Source organism: Podarcis melisellensis (genome assembly GCF_964234715.1).
Source record: "Podarcis melisellensis genome assembly, chromosome: 2".
Classification (NCBI taxonomy): domain Eukaryota; kingdom Metazoa; phylum Chordata; class Lepidosauria; order Squamata; family Lacertidae; genus Podarcis; species Podarcis melisellensis.
The window spans coordinates 74808939-74831882 of NC_138529.1; the positions used below are offsets into that span (position 1 = coordinate 74808939).

General features: G+C 39.6%; 2 protein-coding genes across 5 annotated transcripts in view; one reads left to right on the forward strand and one right to left on the reverse strand.

Moving 5' to 3' along the window:
• IPPK (inositol-pentakisphosphate 2-kinase) overlaps window positions 1-19344 on the forward strand; it is a 31538-nt gene extending 12194 nt beyond the window's left edge. The window contains exons 2-11 of one of the 2 annotated variants that reach the window (XM_081901211.1): window positions 625-730; window positions 2364-2476; window positions 3453-3542; window positions 4362-4420; window positions 4895-4967; window positions 7428-7707; window positions 9177-9327; window positions 11018-11120; window positions 13645-13724; window positions 16275-19344. In XM_081901211.1, coding sequence (XP_081757337.1) covers window positions 709-730; window positions 2364-2476; window positions 3453-3542; window positions 4362-4420; window positions 4895-4967; window positions 7428-7707; window positions 9177-9327; window positions 11018-11120; window positions 13645-13724; window positions 16275-16500 — 1197 coding nt within the window. In that variant the 5' untranslated portion in view covers window positions 625-708 and the 3' untranslated portion in view covers window positions 16501-19344. The remainder of the gene's footprint in view (window positions 1-624; window positions 731-2363; window positions 2477-3452; window positions 3543-4361; window positions 4421-4894; window positions 4968-7427; window positions 7708-9176; window positions 9328-11017; window positions 11121-13644; window positions 13725-16274) is intronic. The other variant, XM_081901210.1, reaches the window with a different exon arrangement.
• The window catches only part of CENPP (centromere protein P), a 147657-nt gene continuing 144029 nt past the window's right edge, over window positions 19317-22944 (reverse strand). For all 3 annotated transcript variants that reach the window (XM_081901252.1, XM_081901250.1, XM_081901251.1), the window contains exons 8-9: window positions 21998-22089; window positions 19317-19480 (exon numbers count right to left, since the gene is read on the reverse strand). In XM_081901252.1, the coding sequence (XP_081757378.1) occupies window positions 19362-19480; window positions 21998-22089 (211 nt within the window). In that variant the 3' untranslated portion in view covers window positions 19317-19361. The remainder of the gene's footprint in view (window positions 19481-21997; window positions 22090-22944) is intronic.

Here is a 22944-nt window from a genome sequence, read left to right on the forward strand (position 1 = left end):
TAAAGGTAGGTGCTGCCCTCAATTACCTCTGTCTACAGATGCATCTAAATTAAGCATAACCTGAATAATTCCCTGTATGCATTGCCTCTCTCCATCCATACTTCCCATGGAATGTTTGAGGAGTTGAGTTTCTGTTTTTGTAGCAGGTGTGATCATCTGTTTAACTTGCTGTTAAATTGGGCACTAATACTTTACTAAAGGAGTGTTTGTTATTGTGTATGTTTGCATTTGAATCGAATTGTTTGGCAGTGAAGCTTGTGCCTGGTTAATAGTTTAAGGTGGTGTTTCTGAAAAGTTAGCCAGGCCCATGCAAACATGTTATATCACCAAGATGATAAAGAATATAATCTCTTTTTCAAAATAATCTTGCCCTAAAATAAACTTGTCCTCATTAGGGATAAAAAAAAATAGTACAATGGCCTATTGTTTTGGTAAAGCTGGTACATTTGTATTTGGATGCAAAATGATACACAACCCGAGGCCTTGCTAAGAGGGAGAAAATTTGCTTAATATTTGAATGGTGGGTCACTTAGTCCTGGTGAAATTCCAGTTCCTGTGATTAATGGAGCCTAATTTATTTGTGCATATAATCCTGGTGGATGAATTATTCACTTCTCTTCTTAGATCTAACAATATTGTGCAGTGTTGCTGGCTCGGATAAATTCTGTTCTAGGTGTCACACCTGTTAAGTTAGCCATTTTCTGCAGCATGGTGCAGATTTTTCTGTCAGGTCAGGTAAATTTACAGGCTTGCATTTCTCAAGCAGCTACTTCACAACCAGTGCATAAAATAACGGTGGTTTTTCTGTAAAGCTTTCAAAGATGTGCTGGTATTCATGCATATAGTTTCAGCAAACCAAATTCTCTATCTTTGGGAAGCAGTTGCAAAAGGAAAGTTAAAACTATGCATGTCGAATGTTATAAAACACTCTGGCTAGAAAATAGCTTATGCTCTATTTATAACTGCACTTGACTGAACTTTTCTCTGGCATTTATGTTGCTTTGGAGAAGGGACACAAAACAAAGTTATTGACCTCTTGTAGTAAACTTCATGGAGGCTTTTGACAGAATAATGTTGCCTGCAATTTTATTCTACCCTTCCTTCCTCCAAAGAACTCAGAGCAGCACTTGTAGCCTCAACAATTACTCTGAGGTAGGTTAAAGCTGTTTGTGCCTCATAGTCAGCAGCGACTTAATGTGGGTTTCCCATGTTGAAGCCCAGAAGCTTAGCCATGGTACCACATTGATTCCTAACCCTAACCCTAACCCTGTTTTATTAGTGCGTAGCTGGTAAAAATCAGAACCTCTTAGATGTTGTATGATGCAAACATTTGTAGTAAGTGTAATCACACTAGCTAAGTGCTTTGAAAATGCAGGGTTTGCTGGACCACTTAAGCAGTGGAACTATGCCTCAAGATTGTTCGTCCTGCTTCACACATATGACATCCTCTCTGGAATAAATCCACAAAATACAGTTTGTCCTTGCATTTGAAGTGTCCTGCTAGCTTACTGTGGCTGTCAAGTTGTCTGTGCACAACAGCATTGGTGCTACATCATGCTTGATGTAGCAGTTCTTTTTGCCTGAATGACTGTGGCACCTTGTGTCTCCCACTACATGTTTATGGGGTCTGCCTTTCTTGCACTTACTTCAGGAGACATGAGTAAAGAGTGATACTTAATTTTGCTTCTGAAGAAGATGGGATTGGGAGAGAATGGCCTTTTCTAAAAGTATTTTTGATGCCTGCTAGAGGGGTGGACTGTAATGAATTAAAGAGGCAGGTTGTTTGGGTGAAATGCAAAGTGTTCTTGCTCTTATATAGGTGAAAACATGCTTGGAGATCCCTTTTACTCAAATTTTTGAATGTTTGGCTTGACTGTGCTCGTTCACAAAAGCCACATCAAAGGTGTTTTCTGCTTAAACTCCCAAACATTTGGTGTAGTTCTTCTATTGGTCGGTTTTATTACACTTATAGGGGCACTTCCTTTGAAGTCCAGAGTAGCTTACACTTCTAAGGCAGCTTCACATCCAAGTACTGACTAGAATTTTAAGGCACACTTATGTTAAGCAGTGGAACAACATTGTGTGATTTCAGTATATTCACGAAGGTAAATGAAGCAGGAGTATCTCCTGCATGCAGGCGAAGCAGTGTAATGTGGGTTCCTGTCTGTTTTCTTTTTACTTCTTGCATTTCATGATGGATACAGATGCGGGAGAGACTATTTCTGGAAAAATCTTCTACAGTGTAATGTAAGACAACATTTCCTCTTAAAGGTGGTAAACTGATGGCTGTGAGTTTATTTGTATTGCCCATAACACTTCAGCACTAAACATGGATGCAAACAGTTATTTCTTTTTATCCACAGAGTCTCGCTGTGATAAAGACATGGATGCTCTTAGTGGTTATGCTATGTGCCTTCCTAACCTTACTAGGCTACATGTTGTTGAACATCGACCAATACTTTGTGTAGAGATTAAGGTGAGTCTGTCAGGATTTTAAAAGCAAAACAAAAAACAAAAAAACCCCTCAACTTTGAACAGCCCCATTCGCCTGGCAGCTGGTCTGTCAAGAAAAATGTGTCTCATTTTAAATTCTTGGAGCCAAGGCCTGTTCTTGTATACTCACTTTGTGTTTAGTAATAACTAGTTGCTGAGAATATGAGCCCCTGTTTCTTTGGTCTTGCCACCCCTTCAACTCCCTGTGGAGCTATTTTGCTGGAAATTATGGGCCCCAAAGTACTTTGAATGTGAACAGTCCGAATTCTGTGTCACCATTAGAGGTACAGTGAAGAGGTGATTTGATATAATGGGTGAAACATTTTATACCAGCCAGTTATTTAACTTTGTATAAACATTTGAACCTGTAGAATTAGAAGCTTAGAGCAAAAATAATAATAATAAATAATACAGACTCTTTTCCCTCATGCTGAGAGTTGCTCTTGTCACAAAGGAGATAGGAACAGACAACAGGACTACAGAGAATGATTTTGTATTTCTATTTGATAATGCAAAAGATATGTATAAGTGACCTCTTCTCATATGTTAATTTTTTGGCATTTATGCAAATTTAAATTATTTACAAACCTGAAAACTGAACAGTTAACACGTAACTCTTTCTAAAAACTACCAGTTATGCGTTGGATTGGTTAAATGTTAGTTTAATTGAGATGTTTTACAAGTATTGAGGGAGATACTGCTTTGGGATGTATCAGAAATCATTAATGTTGCCCTTCTCTATATTAATCAGAGAGCATGAAGAGAGATAATCCTGATGCTCATATTTATCTGGGGTGGTGCGTATATATACACTTCTACCAAAACTTATTTATGGAGAAAGGATAGATCCAGAGAGAAAGACACTTCAAATATCATTTTAGACCCCCTCGCCCAAATAGTGCATTTTAAATACAAAGTGTACTAATAATTTTAATATATTTAAATATTTATTCTTGCAGCCCAAATGTGGCTTCCTCCCTTTCTCCAGTCATGTTTCACAGGAGATAAAGCACAAAGTATGTCGTTACTGCATGCATCAACATCTAAAGGTAATGTCTTATCTACAAGATATTCCCCCCCCCGATATTCCCCCCCCTTTGGTTAGTAAAATGATAGAACTAACATTCCATCTTGGGCACAGTCCACCAAACAAGAACTATTGAAATTGTGCCTATTGCTTGCTTTACTGAAACATATTTTAAGGAGATTAGTACTTGCATATATTTTTGTTTTGTCTAAGGAATAAGTAAAGTACCATTCTTAGTTGAGCATTTTTGGGTGTAATTTGTAATTGAGAACTGGGATACCTCAGAGCACGAGACTCTTAATCTCAGGGTTGTGGGTTCAAGTCCCATGTTGGGTGAAAGATTCCTGCATTGCACCAGGTTGGACTAGATTACCCTTGTGGCATCTTCCAACTCTACACTTCTATGAATCTTTGAATGCCTTTATGATAAAAAATATATGAAAAAACTCATTTAACCCACTGTGTAACTTCTTATGTTCCTTGACATACTGTTTTCATTGAGAAACATATAGATTTATGTGGAGGAGAATTTCCACATCAGCATGGAACTTTCTGCACTTGCAAAAATGCTCTGCATTACAGTGAAACTAGAGGCGAAATGCTTTTGTTAGAGAAAACAAAAGACAAGTAACTGCTAGCTGATAAAATCTTAACATTTAACAGGTGATGTTATATGACAAATAACATGTGGACACCACTGAAGTTTAAATTGCATGAGCTACTTGTATATTTGAGATCCTAAAGGTTCTACGGGTGTAATGCTTGTTGTAGATGTTTTCTAGAAAATGTGAATACATAGTTGGGATCTCCCCTTGTACTCATAAATAATGTGTTTTAACAGGTAGCAAAAGGAAAGTGGAAACGGCAAAGTAAATATTGTCCTCTGGATCTCTTCTCAGGGTGAGAGCTGTTACGTTTTTATGAATGCTTTGTGTTAGGTTTGTATCACTACCATCAATACTACTTATTTACTGTTACTTTATTTTTAAATTTCTGTATTGCTTTGTATTTTTAATAAAAATCTTTTCAATTTTGTGTAGGGTCAGGTGCTATAGGTGCTGAATGAAAGGCAAGGACAGTATTCCTAGCTTGAGAATCTTCTCTGTTAGAGAAAAAAGGGTGGGTTCTGGTGGAGATATCAAAGGGGCAAGTAATGTGGCAATGGCAGTTACGGGCAAGTGTAAATGTGGCTTCAGAAAGACCTTGCTGAAGAAGGAGGTCTTGAAGATGATGCCCAAGCATTAGAGGCAGGTTTCTTGAGAATAAAGGTTAGGAAGGAAATATTGAGTACAGATTAGAGGCAGCAAGAGTGTTTTAGTGTCTGCCTGGTCACATTTCTTCATTTTAAATAGTCCAATGTGGTTTTCCTTTTAGAAATAAACAGCGAATGCACTTTGCCTTGAGAAGTCTGCTACAGGAAGCACAGAATAACTTAAAAATATTTAAGGTAAGGTGCACTGGAAATTGCAATAAGTTTTTGTTCTTCACCATGTCTGTTGCCCCTTGTTAGTATGCTTTACTGGGTGACCAGCTGCTAGTCCCACAGACTTAAATACAACAAGGTCAGTCTTTACTGGATAAAAATTGGATACATATTGATGCATATAGAAACAAAGTTATTTATTTCATTTCCTAAAATAAAAAAATCTGTAGAGATAGGCAAGGAAATGGAGGAAGTGCAAATATGGTTATGTAAAGTTGAATTGAAGTGTGAAACTACTGCCTGTTGCTGTCAAAGAGGACATAGAGGCTTATTTTTGATCTTAGTACTAAGTGCCACAGTACCAATATTTGCAATGTCAGCTACAAAGATCATATGATGAGAAAGATCTGTTATCATATGACTTCCGGTGACTGACATGTTGGTATGTTTTACTCAAAATGATCTTATTAGCCAAATTCAAAGGCCTAGTGGGATTAATTAGACCTGAGGGCTAAAGGTTCTGCTGTACTAAGCCATATTTTAGCATTTGGCTTGCACACTTTTGAGATGTGCTACAAGGAGGTGTTTGGAAGTGTTTACTTCTTGTTTAGATTGACTGCAACTTGCCCTGTCTAAACATGGTCCAACTGGCTTAATCTTTCCTATAGTTAGCTAAAATGAGCCTGCTTAAAACCATGTTTTATAAAGCTGCTTTATTTCAGTTCAACCATAGTCAAGATTAACCACAGTTTAGGGTTTAGGCAACTTGTAAACTGGTTAATATAAAACGAAAGAACTTGCTGATTTCATGACTGAATAGCTGTGCAGTGTGATCCCAAGGGTTGCTCACTCAGCCTTATTATTGCAGTGCCAGCTATAGATAAGCATTGCATTTCAACACAAGCACGGACTGTCCTCCCAAGTCTCTTCGGTTTATGTGATGGTTCTTTTGGTGAATCCTACCACAACAGAGACCATGGGAGGAATTCAGTATCATAATCTTCTGATTGTTCTGTCAGTGCAAGCATTTCAGCTAGCCAGATGAAATGGTTCTCTATCTCCCCCACCCTGCATACTGTTCTGGGGGTTATCCCAACCTCCAGAGCCATTTTTTTTGGGGGGGGGGATGTACTGGGGAGGAGAGGGTAAACACCCATTGTGTAAGCGTATGTCCTCATTAGGTGTATCCTGCCTGCTTTCTCATTTTTTAGCCCTGTATTAGCCAAATTCAACAGGATCTTTCCTTCCTAGTGGCATTCAGATAAGGTGTGTGGTGAACATAAGGAATTGTTCTATAAAGGAAGTCTTTATCTAGCACTTAATCTCATTATACACCAAAATAGCAAACTTGACTAGTTGTATACCAGTACATAGCTGTACATACTCTGTGTTTTAAAAGTGCAGAGTCTGCTCCATGAAAAGCTTAATTCTAGAAACTACAAAAGTTCATAAGCAAATGTTTGTGTTTTGCATTACTTGTTCCACTTTAAACTGAAATAGTGAGAATTCTGAAATCTGCACCTGCATGGCACAGTTGTAGATTAATGGCATACATGAGCCCTGTCTCCCTCTGCTGACTGTCTTTAGTTTTTGATGGTACTGTTAGTAATTTGATCTGTTCAGTGGTGAGCCTGTATGTTAGCACAATGATCAAATAATGTTTTGAACAAACCTTGCCTTTATTAATTTGTTAATATGCTTTGTACCGATTTATCAGATAATTCTGAAGAAAGGAAAACAAGAGGAAAAAGACTTGCTTGCTAAATATACATGGCTAAACTAATTCACTGAAGTCAGTGGGTGTCTTTTTATCTAATTTGTTTTTAAGTTGTGTTCTGTGTCAATAACTTTATTTGTTTAAGTATCTTTTTTCCTGTCAGAGGCTAAGCTTCTTCCTCATGACTTATAATTAGTAGTATCCCACTTAGCAATTGAATAAGCTCCTTGTTTTAACTTAGGTTTGTATTTTGGCCTTCTTCCAGAGAGCTGAGGCTGGAACTATGCTTGGCAGTAGTTCTAGGTCTGAGAAACCAGGTTGCTGCTTAGCTCTTGAAAAAGTGGCAGTGAAGACTGAAATTTGGAAGAGGAAAGCAGCAGTATGGCTTCTTAATCTCTAGCTAAGGTTTGCAGATGTGTTTGCCCCTTCCTTTGCCTGCTGCTTTCCCTTGCCAAATCACACCTTTCTCCTGCCACACTTCAATCTGGCTACCCAGATTGTTCCCAGACTTGATCTGCTGCTGTACATTTAGTTCACAACCTGACAATATCTCTGTGAGGTAGGAGAGGTGTCCCCTTATGCAAGGTTATTTAGTGGGCTTCACAGCTGAGCAGGATTCAGTCCTTAGCTTCCCACTTTGAAACCCAGTTTTCCAAGCCACAAAAGCACAGGACATACAAGCATGCAGTGTCTGTTACTCCATACATTTTGCTAATATGAAAAAATAAAATTTTAGATGTATGACTTCTTTTTCCTTCCTGTTACAGAATGGTGAACTAATTTATGGTTGTAAAGATAATGAGGACGCTCTCTCTGATTTGAATGAACTTGCTTGCCACCTGAAGCCTTTTTTCTTTCCTTCAAATGGCCTGGTCAATGGAACTCATTGTACACGGACAGTTCTGAAAGAATTAATCCATGTAATAACAATGGCTCTACTGAGTAGCACAGATGCCTGCAAAGCAGGTGATATGAAGACAGTTCCCTCCTCACAAGGAAGGAGTTTCTGTGAAGCTAGTGCTTTCAGTAAAGAAATAGCAAGAAATGGTAAGCAATTTCTGAGTTTCATCTGCCCATCTAGAATTCAAATGATAAAATACTGTACAGTGAGATATGCATTGCTGTCAGTGTGGTTGCTACTGGGTTGAACTGTAAGTAATCTCTGTCTAATCTGGGTTTTCTGGCTTCCCAATAATGTACTTAGCTTTTAAATCAGAAAATCTGCTATGCTTCCGACCTTAATACTTGTCAGGAAAGCATACAAGTATGAGTCTAGATGTGCATATGCTTCCCCACTGTGTCTGCATAATATACATAAAAGTATGTGAATAAATCAATTACTTTAGTAATCATTTTTCAGAATGCATTGATAAAATGATGGTCTGCACTGTAATTTTCAAGTTGTCTATTTGCTGCAAAGCCCCGTGTGTTTCACATGTATATTGCAGAGTTTTCAAGAGATTTTTCAGTGTAGAAAACGCAAAGCTAATTCTGGGCATCCCACTTCTTCAGACTTGTAGAACTTGCATATTTTGTTTCTGTAGGCCTATGCTGTTGCTTTTAGAGCTGTAGTTAAGAGAATATTTCAGCAGCTTCTGCACTTCCCCTCCTTGCCATGGACTGCTTGAAAATTGATGAGGGCGGGATTCAACTAATGAGTCCTGACAGCAGAAGCCTGTGCAATAACTTCTGCTTGTGCATTGGGGCTTTACCCCTCTCCTCCCACCGTGCCTCCCTAAATTATCTCATGAGGTTGTAGGAAAACCTCCAGAACAGCATGTGGTGGGAGATAAGGAGTACCTGCCCTAATGAAACAATCAACATAGAGCAACATTGAAATGTTGATAAATAAAAGTGGCAATAAAAACACAATTAAAAATCAATATGAATACTGCATGCACTGTTCACAATTGCTGCTCCTGCTGTTCTTCATGGCCACACTTGTAGACCACCTGAATGAAGCTTGCAGACCACTGATGGTCTGGGGACCATAGTTTGGGAATCCCCGGAATATGGCATTAAAAATCTACACTTTGTAAAATGTGTCTTTTATACAAAACTTAGATTTGCAAAGATGTGCATGATTAAAAATCAATTAAATCAGTTTGGTGAAGTTTTTCTTCTGAATAACTTGAGGGTGGGGAACTGGGTATTTTCAAAATGTGCTAAGATAAATATTGTACAACTTGAGGCCTTGACATTTAAAAATGTATGCCATTTGCAATAGCATTAACATATCACCATAAATCTTCCCTCAATATTGGGAGCAGTAAAGGACTTATATTTCTTTGTTGTTTTGGAAATGTCCTTTCTAACTAGAGCTGAACATTGAATTACAGTGCCTCATTGTTTCCTTTTTTAAACTGGGGGTACAAATCTGGCTTTTGTTTTGAAATAAGTAAATTGGGCATGGTTAATCTCCCCTGCTCCATAACTTTGCTTTTGTTAGTTGTGAGCAGAGAGGTTTGTACATCTATTTTTGTCAAACCAGTTTTGAAAACATACTTTCCTTTCAGGCAAAAATAAAATGGAGACCTCTGGCTTGCCCAAAGAATGTCTCCTCTACAAAACACTCCAGGCTCAGATGCTGGATATGCTGGATATTGAGGGTGTATATCCTTTGTACAACAGAGTGGAGCAATACTTGGAAGAGTTTCCCAAAGAGAGGTAAGATTTCATGGCACCAGTTTTTAACTTGTCAAGTGGAATGGAGTAGAGCTTAGTGAAGCTCACTGAGCAATGTGGAAGATTGTTCTCAAAGGCTCATTAAGGTTTCTTTAAAACTCGGAGGGCCTGTTCAGCTATTCTAGGATTATCTTCACCATGATACTGGGGATTAGGGCTTGCGGGAAGATGCTGCATTTATTTGACCCTTCAGATCTACCAGTTTAAGAAAACAATGATGTCATTCTATGTACAGCTCTGAGTCGTAATATACAGCTTAGCTTAGCGTCTTGAGTAAAGAAGGTGGTCTGTAACAGTACAACCTCTGCATAAATCCAGAAGTTATACTGCAGAAATTACCCACAGTTCACTGACCCAAATGCCACACTACCAATATTGTTAGCAACTGCCCTTCTTTCATACCACATTGGATAAAGGACTCCTGTCACAAAATAGCTTTTTTGACAGTTCTTGTTCTTATTTACACAGCTTTTCTTTAACACAGTAATAGTTATTCACTTTCTGTGTTGGGAAAAGAAAGACAGTAATGGGCTGGTTCTCATAAAATGCACACTCCTCCTCTGTTGAGAAGAGGATCTACCAACAATATTGCAGTGTGGCATTTGAGTTAGTGAAATATGGATTATTTCTGCAGTTCTGGAATATAACATTTGGACTGATGCAGAGGTTGTAATATTCTTTTCTGCCAATATTACTTTTGGTTTCAAAGAATATAACATAGTGTTATATGTGAACCAGGAGTCCTGGTTTAAAACAAACAATGGTATCTGATAAACAAGCCAACTTCTGTGGATGGCGTTTTCAACTAACCATTGCTTATTTTAAACCAGGATTCCTGGTTCACACAACACTAAGCTCAGTTTCTTTGAACCTAAAATTAAACTCAGTGGAAGTGGACATTGTTCAGGTTCACCCACACAGCACTACATGCAGGGGTGGGGAAACCTGTCTGCTTCCAGACAACTCCCATTATTCCCTGACCATTGGCCACGTTGGCTTGGGGTGATGGGAGTTGGAAGTTGAACATCATCTGGAGGGCCACCTCTGGGGACTAAACCAAGGTTTAATGTTAAGTGCAAGCCAGTGGATTCTGCTCACATTAGGAATGAAAGACAGAGACTCCTGCATTGTTAGGGACTTGCTTCTTTCTAAGTCAGTGTAGACCCAAAAAACAAGAGTGTTGCTAAATATTTATATACTGAATTTCTTATTTCAAAAAGTAAACACAAAGCATGAACTTTAGAGAAATGGACTGACAAGTTGGTCTGGACTATGAAGAGCATCTTGCAGCAGTACAAAAACACTTTAAAATAGACATGACAGACTAGACGGAACCCTGAACAAAAGCATTTGGCTCTGCAACATTTTTATTTCAGGTTCTATTTCAAAAACAAAAGACTAGAATGTTACTTTGGAGATGCCTTGTTTTTGCAATATTAGTTCCATGGCTCATCTCTTGTGATTTTAGACAAAGGTCACTAGAGGGTGCAACAGCCTCACTTGTTAAAAACACTTTTTTTTTTTGAGCAGCTAGATGTACGGTAAGAAAACAGCAGCGGAAACAAATTTGGTGCAATTGTTTAATGATACACAAATATAGTATAATCTGCAATACAGTTATGTAATTCTAGTTTTTGACCTGTTCTCTAATTGTTCCCCCCTTTTTTTGAAGGAATGTGTTACAGATAGATGGGCCTTATAATGAATCATTCTATGAGAAGCTACTAGATATCTCAACTGAAGATGATGGAACAGTAGCATATGCACTGACAAAGGCAAGGATCCGAAGTTCCTTCTTATTAATTATTTGTAGATGCCATTTTCAGATAATTATTATACTTGCATATGTTCTGAACAGTTGCTGAAGAAAGAGAGGCTAGGGCCTAGCATAGCAGAAGATCTACATCTAAGTCCTAATGCCAGCTTCTCTGTTGGGAGGCAGGGGAAGATGGGGTTCCTGCTGCAGGCGGCCTCCCTACCTTCCAGGCCACCTAGTACCAACTACCCTGTGAAGAAGAAACAAGGAGGAGACAGACACCAGATGCCTGCTCCAGACGCACTCATTTTGTTTGGCTTTTCACATATCAATTTGCATTTCATAAAAGTTGTAAGCTGTTCTGAGGACCCCAGTTGAAAAGGAGTTATTTACATCTAGTAAATAAATACATTTCTGAACATAAGTGCAATGTAGGAAAGTTGTGATAAGCCAGCTTAGACTGCTTGTCCATCTATTCCATTACTGTCTCATCTGACCGGTGGTTTATCTCCAGAGTATCAGGCAGGAGTCTTCCCTGTTATCTGCTGCCTTATTCCTTTTATTGAAGATGCCAGGGATTGAACCTCCATCTTTCAGTATGCATAGCATGTGGTCTACCACCAAGTTATGATCTTTCTAGATTGAACATAGATTCAGCCTGGTAGTGAGAAGGAACATCTCTTTGGAAGCCTCTTTATGAGGCCTCCCTCCCCAGGACTTAGGATGATCCGAGGCAGCAGGTATTTGGGAAATGTAGTTCCCTAAGGCATCTGTGCCCATGGTTTGAACTAGAATTCCAAGGCCTTCTGATGGGTAAGGTGTAGTGGTAGCGTTCAAGTTACCAGACAGTGATTCACTTGCTCAGATAACAGTCCAAACTGGAGGAAAACATCTGAGACAAATCATGCTTAGTTTATAATACAGATGAGGTAAGTACAATTTTTGGTGACACCACTAATTACTATGCAGATTTTGCTAATGGTACCGTATATTAAGACCAGCTTTGCATGGAAGGCATTGCCTTACTTTGAACCAATTTTAAGTAAAAAATAAGTTTATTCTTAATGCACCCCCAATTCAGTTTGTATTAACAATACAAGTCCTTTGCCTCTGTACACCTGGTCAAAGGGAACAGGAAATGGTTTCTTTCTTTTAGTAAGTAAAATGCTGGTGTTAATAGCCACCACCCAATCATTTCACTCTGCATTAGAAGTGGAACAGGGATTCATCTGACCTTGCCACGTATTGGGGCTGATGCGATTGATGCAACCTGAGTGCTTTCTCCCGCATTGCCCCTGGAACCGATGAAGCCATCCACCTATGCTTGAATTCTTTATGTGCTTACTTGACTCAGAAGTGATGGATCACAGCATCATTTGTGTACTATATAAATAGAGACTAACATTCTAATTGGACACTCCTGTGGCAGGAAATGGAAGGCAATTTTGAGCAATCCCCCACACTACCCCTGCCGTCTCTGCACCTCTCACATTGTTCCAGGGAATACTCTGACTCTCCAGAGCTTGTTTTCCTTCAGCATAGGATGCTGCAGGTGGGAGGAATTGGTGTCAAAAATTGCCCCTTCCCCTTGTGTCAGTGGGAGCCTCCAGTTAGCAAAGTTCGGCCAAAGATAGGTCTGGAGCCGGCACATGTTAAAGCTCTAATAAGGCTCCAGGTGTAAGTACTGCTTTAATTTTTTTTGTTTTATGATTTGGTTTTATTAGCAACTTTGAGGAAAAGTGGTGTATTAATGTTGAGAATAAAATTGTCTGCTAAATGTGTTGGCTGATATTTCTCTGCTGGTTACTAGTGTTGTAGGCTCCAACATGTGGCTCAGTAGAATAGAGGTAGGATTGTAATGTTGTCAATTAATTGGTTACTTGGCTACTTGGAGTACAGTGAAATATCCCATGAAGTCAATGTACCTATACCCATGTGGCCTACCAGTGGCATAATTTGACAACAGCATGAATACAATCTGATTTTTGCTTGATCAAATTCCCAAACATATACAAATGTACAGGATTGTGTAGAGGAACATAAGACCCATTCATGTGGGTAAGGGACAGCTTCTTGCATCCATGCAGAGTTGGTGTCTGACCAGGGGAAGGCTTGCAAGCATAGGTCTCTCTCTATGTATATGTTTCCATGCAGACTGCATGGAAGTTTACACATTGGCTTCATTGGCTTAATGTAGGGGCTAGGGCCAGCAGCATGCCCTGCTTCCTAATAACTACTTAGATTCCTCTTCCTTGATTAATACAAGAAAGGGACTCTCTCATACCCCAGATAATATACAGGTACAATCAACAGTGGCCAGCAGCTGTTTCTGGTATCATATCAACTGGCAAAATTGAAATGGGGGCAGACCCTTGCAGTATTTATCTATGTATACAGGAGGTCAAGATTTATACTGTTGTTTTGCCACACAATACAGACAATAAAGATGTAAGAGGCTGGCTTGCTTTTGTGATTGGCTGAGTCACCATTATAATTATTAAGTAATTGTCTGTTAGATGAGTCCTGTCTTAATTTTGCTGCAGGTTCAGCAGTACAGAGTTGCAATGACAGCAAAGGACTGCTCCATTATGATTGCCCTCTCACCTTGCCAGCAGGATGAATGGTAAGATGATCTAGAATGTTATGCATGCTTCTTGGAGGTTCTCTGTCTGCACTCTTCAGAATGATCAGTATACATTGACGTTAACGCTGCTTTGGTTCAAATTTTATTGTCATAATTTAAGCTCCAAACCCCATTTAACTAAAAGCATGCAAAAGTGATGATGCCTATGACAGCCTTTATTGAAAACCTAGTAATGTATTTTTTAGACGTCTTAATAGTACACATAGCTTGGTCAAGAGGTTCGTGACATATTAGAATGCTTGGGGTGACACCCATATGTACTGGCCGATGGGCACTTCTTCCCTTGAGGGGAACTCCTTCATTTTGCCCCTTGCTCTGTCAGCATTGGCCAGTCATTGATAAATATGTCTGCTACATTCTAACTCTGCTACATTCTAACTCTAGAAAGGCTCTGGTTTTAATTTAAAAAATAATTATCGTAGTTACATTGAAGTTTATATACAGTGATGCCTCGCAAGACGAAATTAATTCGTTCCGTAAGTCTCTTCGTCTTGCGAGTTTTTCGTCTTGCGATGCACGGTTTTCCATAGGAATGCATTAAAAATCAATGCGTTCCTATGGAAACCGCCTTCCCCCGACCTCTTCTGGTGGGCGGCATTTTAAAATCGCCCGGGACAGCGGAGGACTTCTCCGCTGTCCGGGGCGATTTAAAAGCCCCTGGGAAGGCAGGCAGGGGGGACAAAGACTTTTGCCCCCCGCCTGCCTTCAGAAGAGGTCCAGGACAGGCTTCGCGGACCTCTCCGCAAGCAGCGGGAGCGCTCCTTGCGGAGAGTTGCCAGCGCGCCCAGGCTTCGCGGCCCCGCCGCCCGGCTTCGGGACATTGTTCCGAAGCCGGGCGGCGAGGGGAGGCTTTCCCGCCCCGCCGCCCGGCTTCGGGACATCGTTCCGATGCCGGGCGGCGGGGGGAGGCTTTCTCGCCCCGCCGCCCGGCTTCGGGGCATCGTTCCGATGCCGGGCGGCGGGGGAGGCTTTCCCGCCCCGCCGCTCGGCTTCGGGGCATCGTTCCGATGCCGGGCGGCGGGGGGAGGCTTCAAAAGCCGTCCGGGGGCTTTTAAATCGCCCCGGACAGTCCCGGGGCGATTTAAAAGCCCCCGGTTAGGCAGGCAGGGGGGGCAAAGACTTTTGCCCCCCGCCCGCCTTGGGAAGAGGTCCTGGACCTCTTCCGAAGGCGGGCGGGGGGCAAAAGTCTTTGCTCCCCCCTGCCTGCCTTTCCGGGAGAGCGGAAAAGGCAGCGCTGCCTTCCCGCTCTCCCGGAAACGCAGGCAGGGGGGAGCAAAGACTTCCCCCCCCGCCCGCCTTCGGAAGAGGTCCAGGACCTCTTCCCAAGGCGGGCGGGGGGCAAAAGCCGCTTCCCTGCTATCCCAGACCGCTTTTAAAATGCTGGCGGTGGGGAGCAAAGCCTTTCGCCCCCGCCGGCCTTCCTGGACCTCTTCTGAAGTCCGGAGGGGGGGAAAAGGCTTTGCTCCCCACCGCCAGCATTTAAAAAAAGGTCCCCGAGATTTCCCTATGGGCTTTCGTCTTGCGATGCAAGCCCATAGGGAAAATCATCTAGCGAAGCGTCGCAAAAACCGAAAAACCCTTTCGTCTTGCGGGTTTTTCGTCTTGCGAGGCATTCGTCTTGCGGGGCACCACTGTATATTTTCAGTTAGGGAAACAGTTAAAACATATAAATAGGGGTTCTTCTGGAAAACCTTGTGTGCACATCTATCAATCACTTAAAGAACTTTACTCAACTAAAATTTACCAGCACAGCTTCTGCTCCCTGCTCCTATGCCAGTAAGGGAATAATGGTAAAGTCTTTGTCCCATGAGGATGGGAGTCTCATATTGTGGTTAGCAACTGCACCGATGATGCACCTTCCAAGGGACTAGCCATTAATGCTGGTTTCTATCTGCAGTGTCAGGGGCACATAAATGATTGGAATACTTGACACATTCCTGTACTGGTATGGTAGCACCAGAATGAATGACTTTACTTACCAGGGAATCTTAGAGAAATGCCTCATGGGACCACAGCTATATTATTTACACATCAGATCAAAATTTGTGTAACAGGACATACTGCTATATTAACTTCTATGCAGATCTTTATTTCTTCAGATTTAAGACCTAAATGTCTTGGTTTAGGGAAATGATTACTAATACTATATATTCTCCCTGTGTTATAACTGATGCAATATAATCTGGTGAAAATGGTGACTTAAATTTAAGTAAGCAGATTGCTAACATCTCAGTGCAGTTCATTTTTATGGCAGTGTTGGTGGTATAACAATTTAGGGATGCTTGGCATAAACTGAGGTGGAAAATTATCAACATGATCAACTAAATTTTCATTCCACCACATTTTGGACTGGAAAAGCTGTATCTTATTTAAGACCACAGCTACTTCAAAAATGCAGCATCAGCTGAAGCTGGTCATGATTAGGTAATGGGTAAACTTTTTCATGTGTAGAAGATTTTTAAAAGTCTATTAATGTCATAATTTTTCTTGGGGCAAGAAGTAACTTTTCTTTTTAAATTCAAACTACAGTGCAGTGCAGAGGCCACTGGTTTTAACTTCTAAATCAAGATTCACCTTTTCCGTCTCCGTCTTGGACCTAGACCTTAAGCCATATGAAAGCATTCACCATCAGTACAAACTTGATAGGAAGATAGTAAACTTCTATTTGAAGAACACACAGGCCAAAGACGACTCGGTGATGTCAAATCTCTTGAAAGAAAATGAAGACTGCACACTACTTCTCCATAAAATGTAACTGGCTAAATATTTATCAAACACAGAATGGGAATAATTAAATTATGTTGGTTTTCTATTATTTTCAGTTGTCCTTTAAATTTATCTGCCTTTCAGAAACACAGAATACCACTCAGACTACCTTGAAGGAATGTATTTATGGTAAAAGAGTTAGACAGACATATGCACCCTACAAACCCTTAGTAAACTGGTTGCTGGGAAAGTAGTTAAGTTTGAATCAAATGACTACTGTATGAAGCAGAAAAGTGAGTATCTTGAATTTAATTCTTCAGTGCAGGGAACCAGTGTTCCTATGAGGTTTGCAGATGAGATTTTGCAAACAATAGTATGTGAACTGCTGAATAGCACTTGCTCAAATTAATTGTAAAAGTGAACCAGCTCCTATTTAAAGTAGTTATTAAGCTGGAGAGTGGATATATGGTGCTGCTTAGGTTTTCAGCTTGAATCTTAATATTTTTTAGTCTTGTGACAAAATATGAGTTTGGTTGTTTCCAAAAATGGTATTGTAGTGGCCATTCTAAAAAAGCGATTGGAATACATTCAAGTAAACTTACAAAACAAAGGAAACTTAATGATATAGAGAAAAATAGCCTTATCAAACTAAACCAGCTCTTCCTTACTCAAATAGGTGTTGCTTTTAAAAGTTCACTAGAACGATTTAATTATGGAACTCTTTCAAATGGTCCAGTGTTAACACAATTACATTCAATTGTCCCCCTGCCCCCCGATATTCTTAACTCCATGTAAAATAACTATACATGTGCCTCATTTATATACAGAAACCTTCCAGTAAAGCAAGCCATCCTGTGTTTTGCTGCTGTGGGAAGCATTTGTGAAGTTAAAGAGTGGCTTTATTATCCCTGCCCATGAGTGATAAGTTTTGTACTTAATATTTCGTTGATTTCCCCCTTCTACATTAAACACCTGCAACTCTCCCAGAGCTGGGTAAAATAAAGTCATTGCTAATTGAGATGTTCCTCAAAGTGAACTCTATGAATTAGAAACTTACCTCACATTAGTTATTAGTTAGCAAGGAGCATTTTCTCTAGAAGTGCCTGTGCATGATTATTACTGTCTCTTGCCCTATCTTGCATACAGATAATAGGATATATGCCTCAGGTTTGGCAGGCTGCAGGGCTCATCTGCTCAGACTCTTTTCCCACTGTGCTGTGCAATGGCAATAGGCTTCTCTTATTGTATAGGAATATTACTGTTCTTATTCTGGCTGCGTGACTTGAGCCTCTGAATTCAAAATGCTGGAAAGGCAAGTCATGTCATGGGCTTTTTGTAGAACAGGAGAAACTTTCATAGGGGTTGCCTGGTGTCAAGATACTTGAAGTGGGTGAAGGCTATCTGTGAGAAACCCAGATTTTAAGCTGCTTTAGCCATTCAAAAATTAGTATCTGTATTTAACTGTAGGCATTTATGTTCTAACTGACATTTTGTGTGTGTCATCAGTGATCCAGTTTATTCATTGTTTTTAAGGTACAGTATCTATCCCTAAAAATCTAAAAGAATACTCTTGCCATTACCAATTAAGCTGCTACAGTTAACATTAAATATAATGGTAACATTTCAAAACTTGTATAATTTGAATACTTGTTCTCATCTTACACAGAACATGATTTTGTTAGTGTCTCTAGTCATTCCCATTACTTCTAAAAACTGTCTTGTGATAGCTGTACAGCTTATTTAGAAGATGTGGTTATATAGAGGTTACAGACCTCAATTCACAGGATGTCAAGGAGCCCAACTGCAGGTTAAGGCATTTATCTAGAATAAGACCTATAACTAGGTTGAAGTTAGTAAACTGCTATGCCTAATGGTTGGTTACAGTCAGTACTTAAATTTGTTAGCTGACTGAAGTGTCAGGTAATATCTTATATCAGGTTTCCTCTTGGTATGTAAAGGTTCTGCAAGGAAGACTGTCATTCCCATATTCCTGAAGCAATAAGCAAAACAAGGCAATGGCACAAATAGATGTGCAGCAATGCTTATTTGATTTTGCATATTCTGGTCAGAACTAACTGATCAGAAGTAGCTAAAATTCTACATTTATAATCTAGGGCCAGGGAGTCAAGTGAGTTAAATTGCTGTTTAAGGGGTTTGCTTGAGGACTAGGTTTCCACGTTTTGAGAACAGCTACAAAGCTTGCTTTTATGCAAATACTGTTGCGGCACTCAAAAAGAGCAGGGAGACCTTTGAAATGGTTGTGCTACTTAACTTGGAAAGCAAAAAAACAGCAAGTATATGGGATAAGTTGTATGTGGGTCAATGATCTTGACCTTGCTATTTTCATTATAAGCAATCCTGGGACTAAAAATAAATAGGTTACATTTTGTAAATTGTAGCTATGCCTTCTGATCCATTGTAAATTAAAATTTCACAATTCTATTTTATGAAAGGTTTGATAAACCTGGTTTTGCCTTTAATCACTGATGGAGGAAAGAAGCAGTTGCGATACTGAGTGAAGTTTTTTGCATCTTGAAACTTCTTTTCATTTAACTTTTCAGTGTCATTTCTAATCTAAGAATCTGTTACATATACAGCTGTGAACAGAAACTGTCACTTTTTATAAACTTGAGTTTACCAGGTCGATCTGAAGAGGTTCTAGGAAATGCTATTGAAGGGGGGGGGGGAGAAACCACTTCGATTCAGAAAGTTAACTTTTTAAAAATAAAATTCACTTATCTATTTGGCATTTTGTATTTAAAATGGCTGTATTTATTTGTCATGATGATTTATATATATATGTGCCATAATTGTACAGATAGCATGTTTTATGGGTTTGATTTCTAAATGAAAAATAACTTAATGTTTATATTCAATAAACTATAGATGCATATTTTATTGTCCTGGTATTCATTTGTCATTGCAAAGTGACTTGATCAGTGTTTCAATGCATGCTTGTATTCCAAGCACATGTAGTAGACTTCTGAAGCAGTACGGAGCATCTGATGCAAACTTGTTACCTTCCACCACTGTAAAGAGGAAAAAAACTGGAGTTAACAATTCACTTTAAATACTAATAATGACTTGAAATGGTCTAGCACCGCAATTTTGAATGAGGTCCAGAATTTATGCATTCATCTGTATTTAGGAAGAAAATACTTTTTTACATTAGCAGTATACAACCCATTTCTACCTCTGTGTCATTAGGATTTGTACTGTTTCTCAGGTGTGGATAAACTAAGCCTGGCTATGTACTTTTAGTTGCCTACTGGATTACCTATAAGGGGAAGTAGATGGTGGGAGTGCATTCCTGTTATTTCCCTAGAAGTCTGAAGTTTTTGATTATGCTGGTTATGCTACCCTTCGCAAACTGGGAGATGGGCTTGGTAGGGTATTTTGGTTTGGTGGCTTGGATACTTTCTTGAAGGGAGGCTCCCTAAAGAAAAGGGGAGGGGACACTAGAACTATCAGTTCTACTCCAACTGCACAGGCCTATAGGTACACTAAATATATATAGTCTGCTCTCAACATCTAGCATGTCTATCACTGTATATATCTTTGTCCTATTCTAAGCTTTGGTAGTTTTAAAGACACTTTGCCTCCACACTCAAGAATGTGGCTTGAGTGTAAGATAATAAATAGATGAACTAGGTATGCCGTACGAAGTTGCATAGCAGCCTCACAGGGTGAATCAATCCCTGGCTTCTGTATATTACCCCAGGATGGTTTAAATTTTAATTTCCTGATAATGATTTTCAGCGTAAAGTTTGCAGTCCAAAATCGATGTAGGGGGCATCTAACGGATAACTAATAGGATGCATGCCATATCATAACTATCTAATTATAACCTGCCAACTGTTGCAAACATTTAATATTTATAATTTGTATTGCCTCTCTGGCTTTGCCAAACTGCCTAAGGAGCAACACTGCCAGAATTTTCACAGAAGAAAAAGGAAAATGAGGTGTTGAAGACAGGAAATCTTGGGCATCTGGCTAAAGAAAATGGTAGTGGCTGAAAATCAGTGGCAGGTCTAAATAAATTGAGTGGAGAAAAGATGATCTCCCTGCCCCCCCCACTTCTTTCCCATCATTTCCTCACTCCAATGGGGATGAACAAAACCCATCCCCCCACTGATCGACATGGGCTGTGGGTGCGTGTTCTTGCGTGTTCTGACTCCACCCACAGCTAAAATGCAGCCCCCAAGAGCTATCCAGCCTGAAAAGGGGTCATAACTCGGTTAGATGCTTGAACGGGCTGCTGCTTAAAACAAGCAAAATTAGGTCAGTTACTTTTTTATAAAAAAAAAATGTATAATGGAAATTGCAGATATTAATAGCCAAGTTGTAATAAGGGGCAACCATAAACTCTTGAAATGTGTGTTCATTATTTGCCATATCTGAAATTTCTTGTCAGATTGGCTAGTCTCTGTGTCACAGAGATTCCACTCCTTCAATACAGGAGATTTATAATTAATATTTTTGCTCTTCTGGATAAATGCCAAACAAACTTGATGTTTAGTTCACACTACTCAATACCAATATTCAAGCATTTCTAAATTTGGGGACAATTCAAACAAAATATGGAGAAAATCAGCTATTGGTTGAAAGTAATTAAACCCTGTAGGTCTTGAATTTCTGTTTATGTAGGAACTTTGGCAAGATGAAGAGAGCCTATACTGAGTGAATTGAAAACTTGCAACCCAGTATCTCTCCCCCCCCCATTAGTTGTAAGTTGATAGGTAATGAATGGGACAATTATCCTTTACAATTCTTTACTAAAAATCAGACTTTCAAAAGGGGTTTCAGGTCCCCAGCCTTACATTCTCAGTTGAAAATACTGAAACTGAGAGAAGTAAACTGGTTATTTGGTGGCTTAAAGAATTTCCTTCTTGGACTACCTCCCTAAACTGTGTAGTATTATAGTGGATCCAGTGGAGATTACTCCGCTTAAACAAGAAAGTCACAAATGAAGCAGTAGTCAAGGCTTCATGCGTACTACTATCACAGCTGTATTTTGATCTGATAGCCTACAGGGAATAACAAGGGCCAAGAAGCAGGAGGAAAGTAGCTGAACATCACATACCAACTGAACTAGCCAGCAAAGTCTTTGTAGGCATTTAATAAACAGATGCGGATTTTCTTGAACTACATATTATATGCAAGTGTGACATACTAAACCCATTGGGGGCTTCATTAAACTAAACTGAGCTAATCTCAGCAAGCTGCAACTTGGGGCAGAGAAACAGGAAGGGTGTGTGTGTGTGTGCGTGTGTCTCCAAGATGCTTTTTCTTTGCAGAGAAAAGGCTAAATAAGTTGCTTTCTATTTAAAACAAATCGAACAAGGACTTTATTCTTGTTATTAATATGTATTGTGTAGTTTGTCTTTAAGTGCTGCCAAAAGACTACTGTTATCAAGACAATGAATGTTTTGCAGGATGTACTTTCAGGAATGCAAAGCAAGAAGACTTTCAGAAAGAGAATGAAGGTGGAATTAAATGGTTGGAACAAGGAAAGAAATACTTTATACAGTACTGTGTAAGCATACCTGACATTGGTATTTTGTGGAGGAGATCCAAGACTGGTGTAACTTTTCCTTCTTCATCTACATATATCTTCCAAACAATCATTAACTCAAGTCTATAAAAGGCAAATGATATTAAATGTCAGAGCTTCAGAGGTCAAATTCTGTATTGCAAAAAACTCTGCAGTTAGCAAATACACACTACTAGGCGTATGTATACCTGCTGCTGCTGAATTTCTGATGCTAAGGAAGAATGTTATTTTGCTCTTAAGTCTTTTTCAGCCTTTTCTCTTTGGGCTGCTGCTTTCAGAGGCAGGAAAACCCTACAGTTACCCCTTCAAGAGACGTGCCTGGTACCAACTGTGTAGTTGCTAAACACACTTTTGTACACCAGGACTACCACCTCAGCCATATCCTGCTAAGGCACATTAATGCTGGGCAAGGTCAGCTGCAATGAAAGCAATTTCCTGTTCCAAGACTTACCTACCTATTGCAATTTATTCATGTAAAGGAAGGTTGGCTCATAGGAGAAGTGCACTATGGAATATGGAAGGGCACTTACAATGACTGAGTTGTCAAACAAAATAATGAAGGGTGCATACTTTCTGGTACTAGACTTTTATCATGGCCTTGAGGCCTTTATAAGAAATGCTAGAAATTGTAAATCCACTTTGAGGATTTCAACATCTTTTTAGCGAAGACTATGAACCAAATCATTACTTTACTTTCAAATGTTGAAGCAGGTAAAGTTATGAAACTCACCTTAGTCTGCATTTTGAAGAAATGCATTTTGCAGATTCTAAAGAGATTTTATTTTGAGAAATTTCCCCTGCTAAAATATGTGTTCCTGCTCAATCAATAATATTTCTATTGCCATCAGTTTCAAATACAGCAAATTGTGTCATCATGGTTCAATACTGTGAACCTTTGAAAAACTACCACCATTTTTCCATTATGTCAGTTTCTATGCA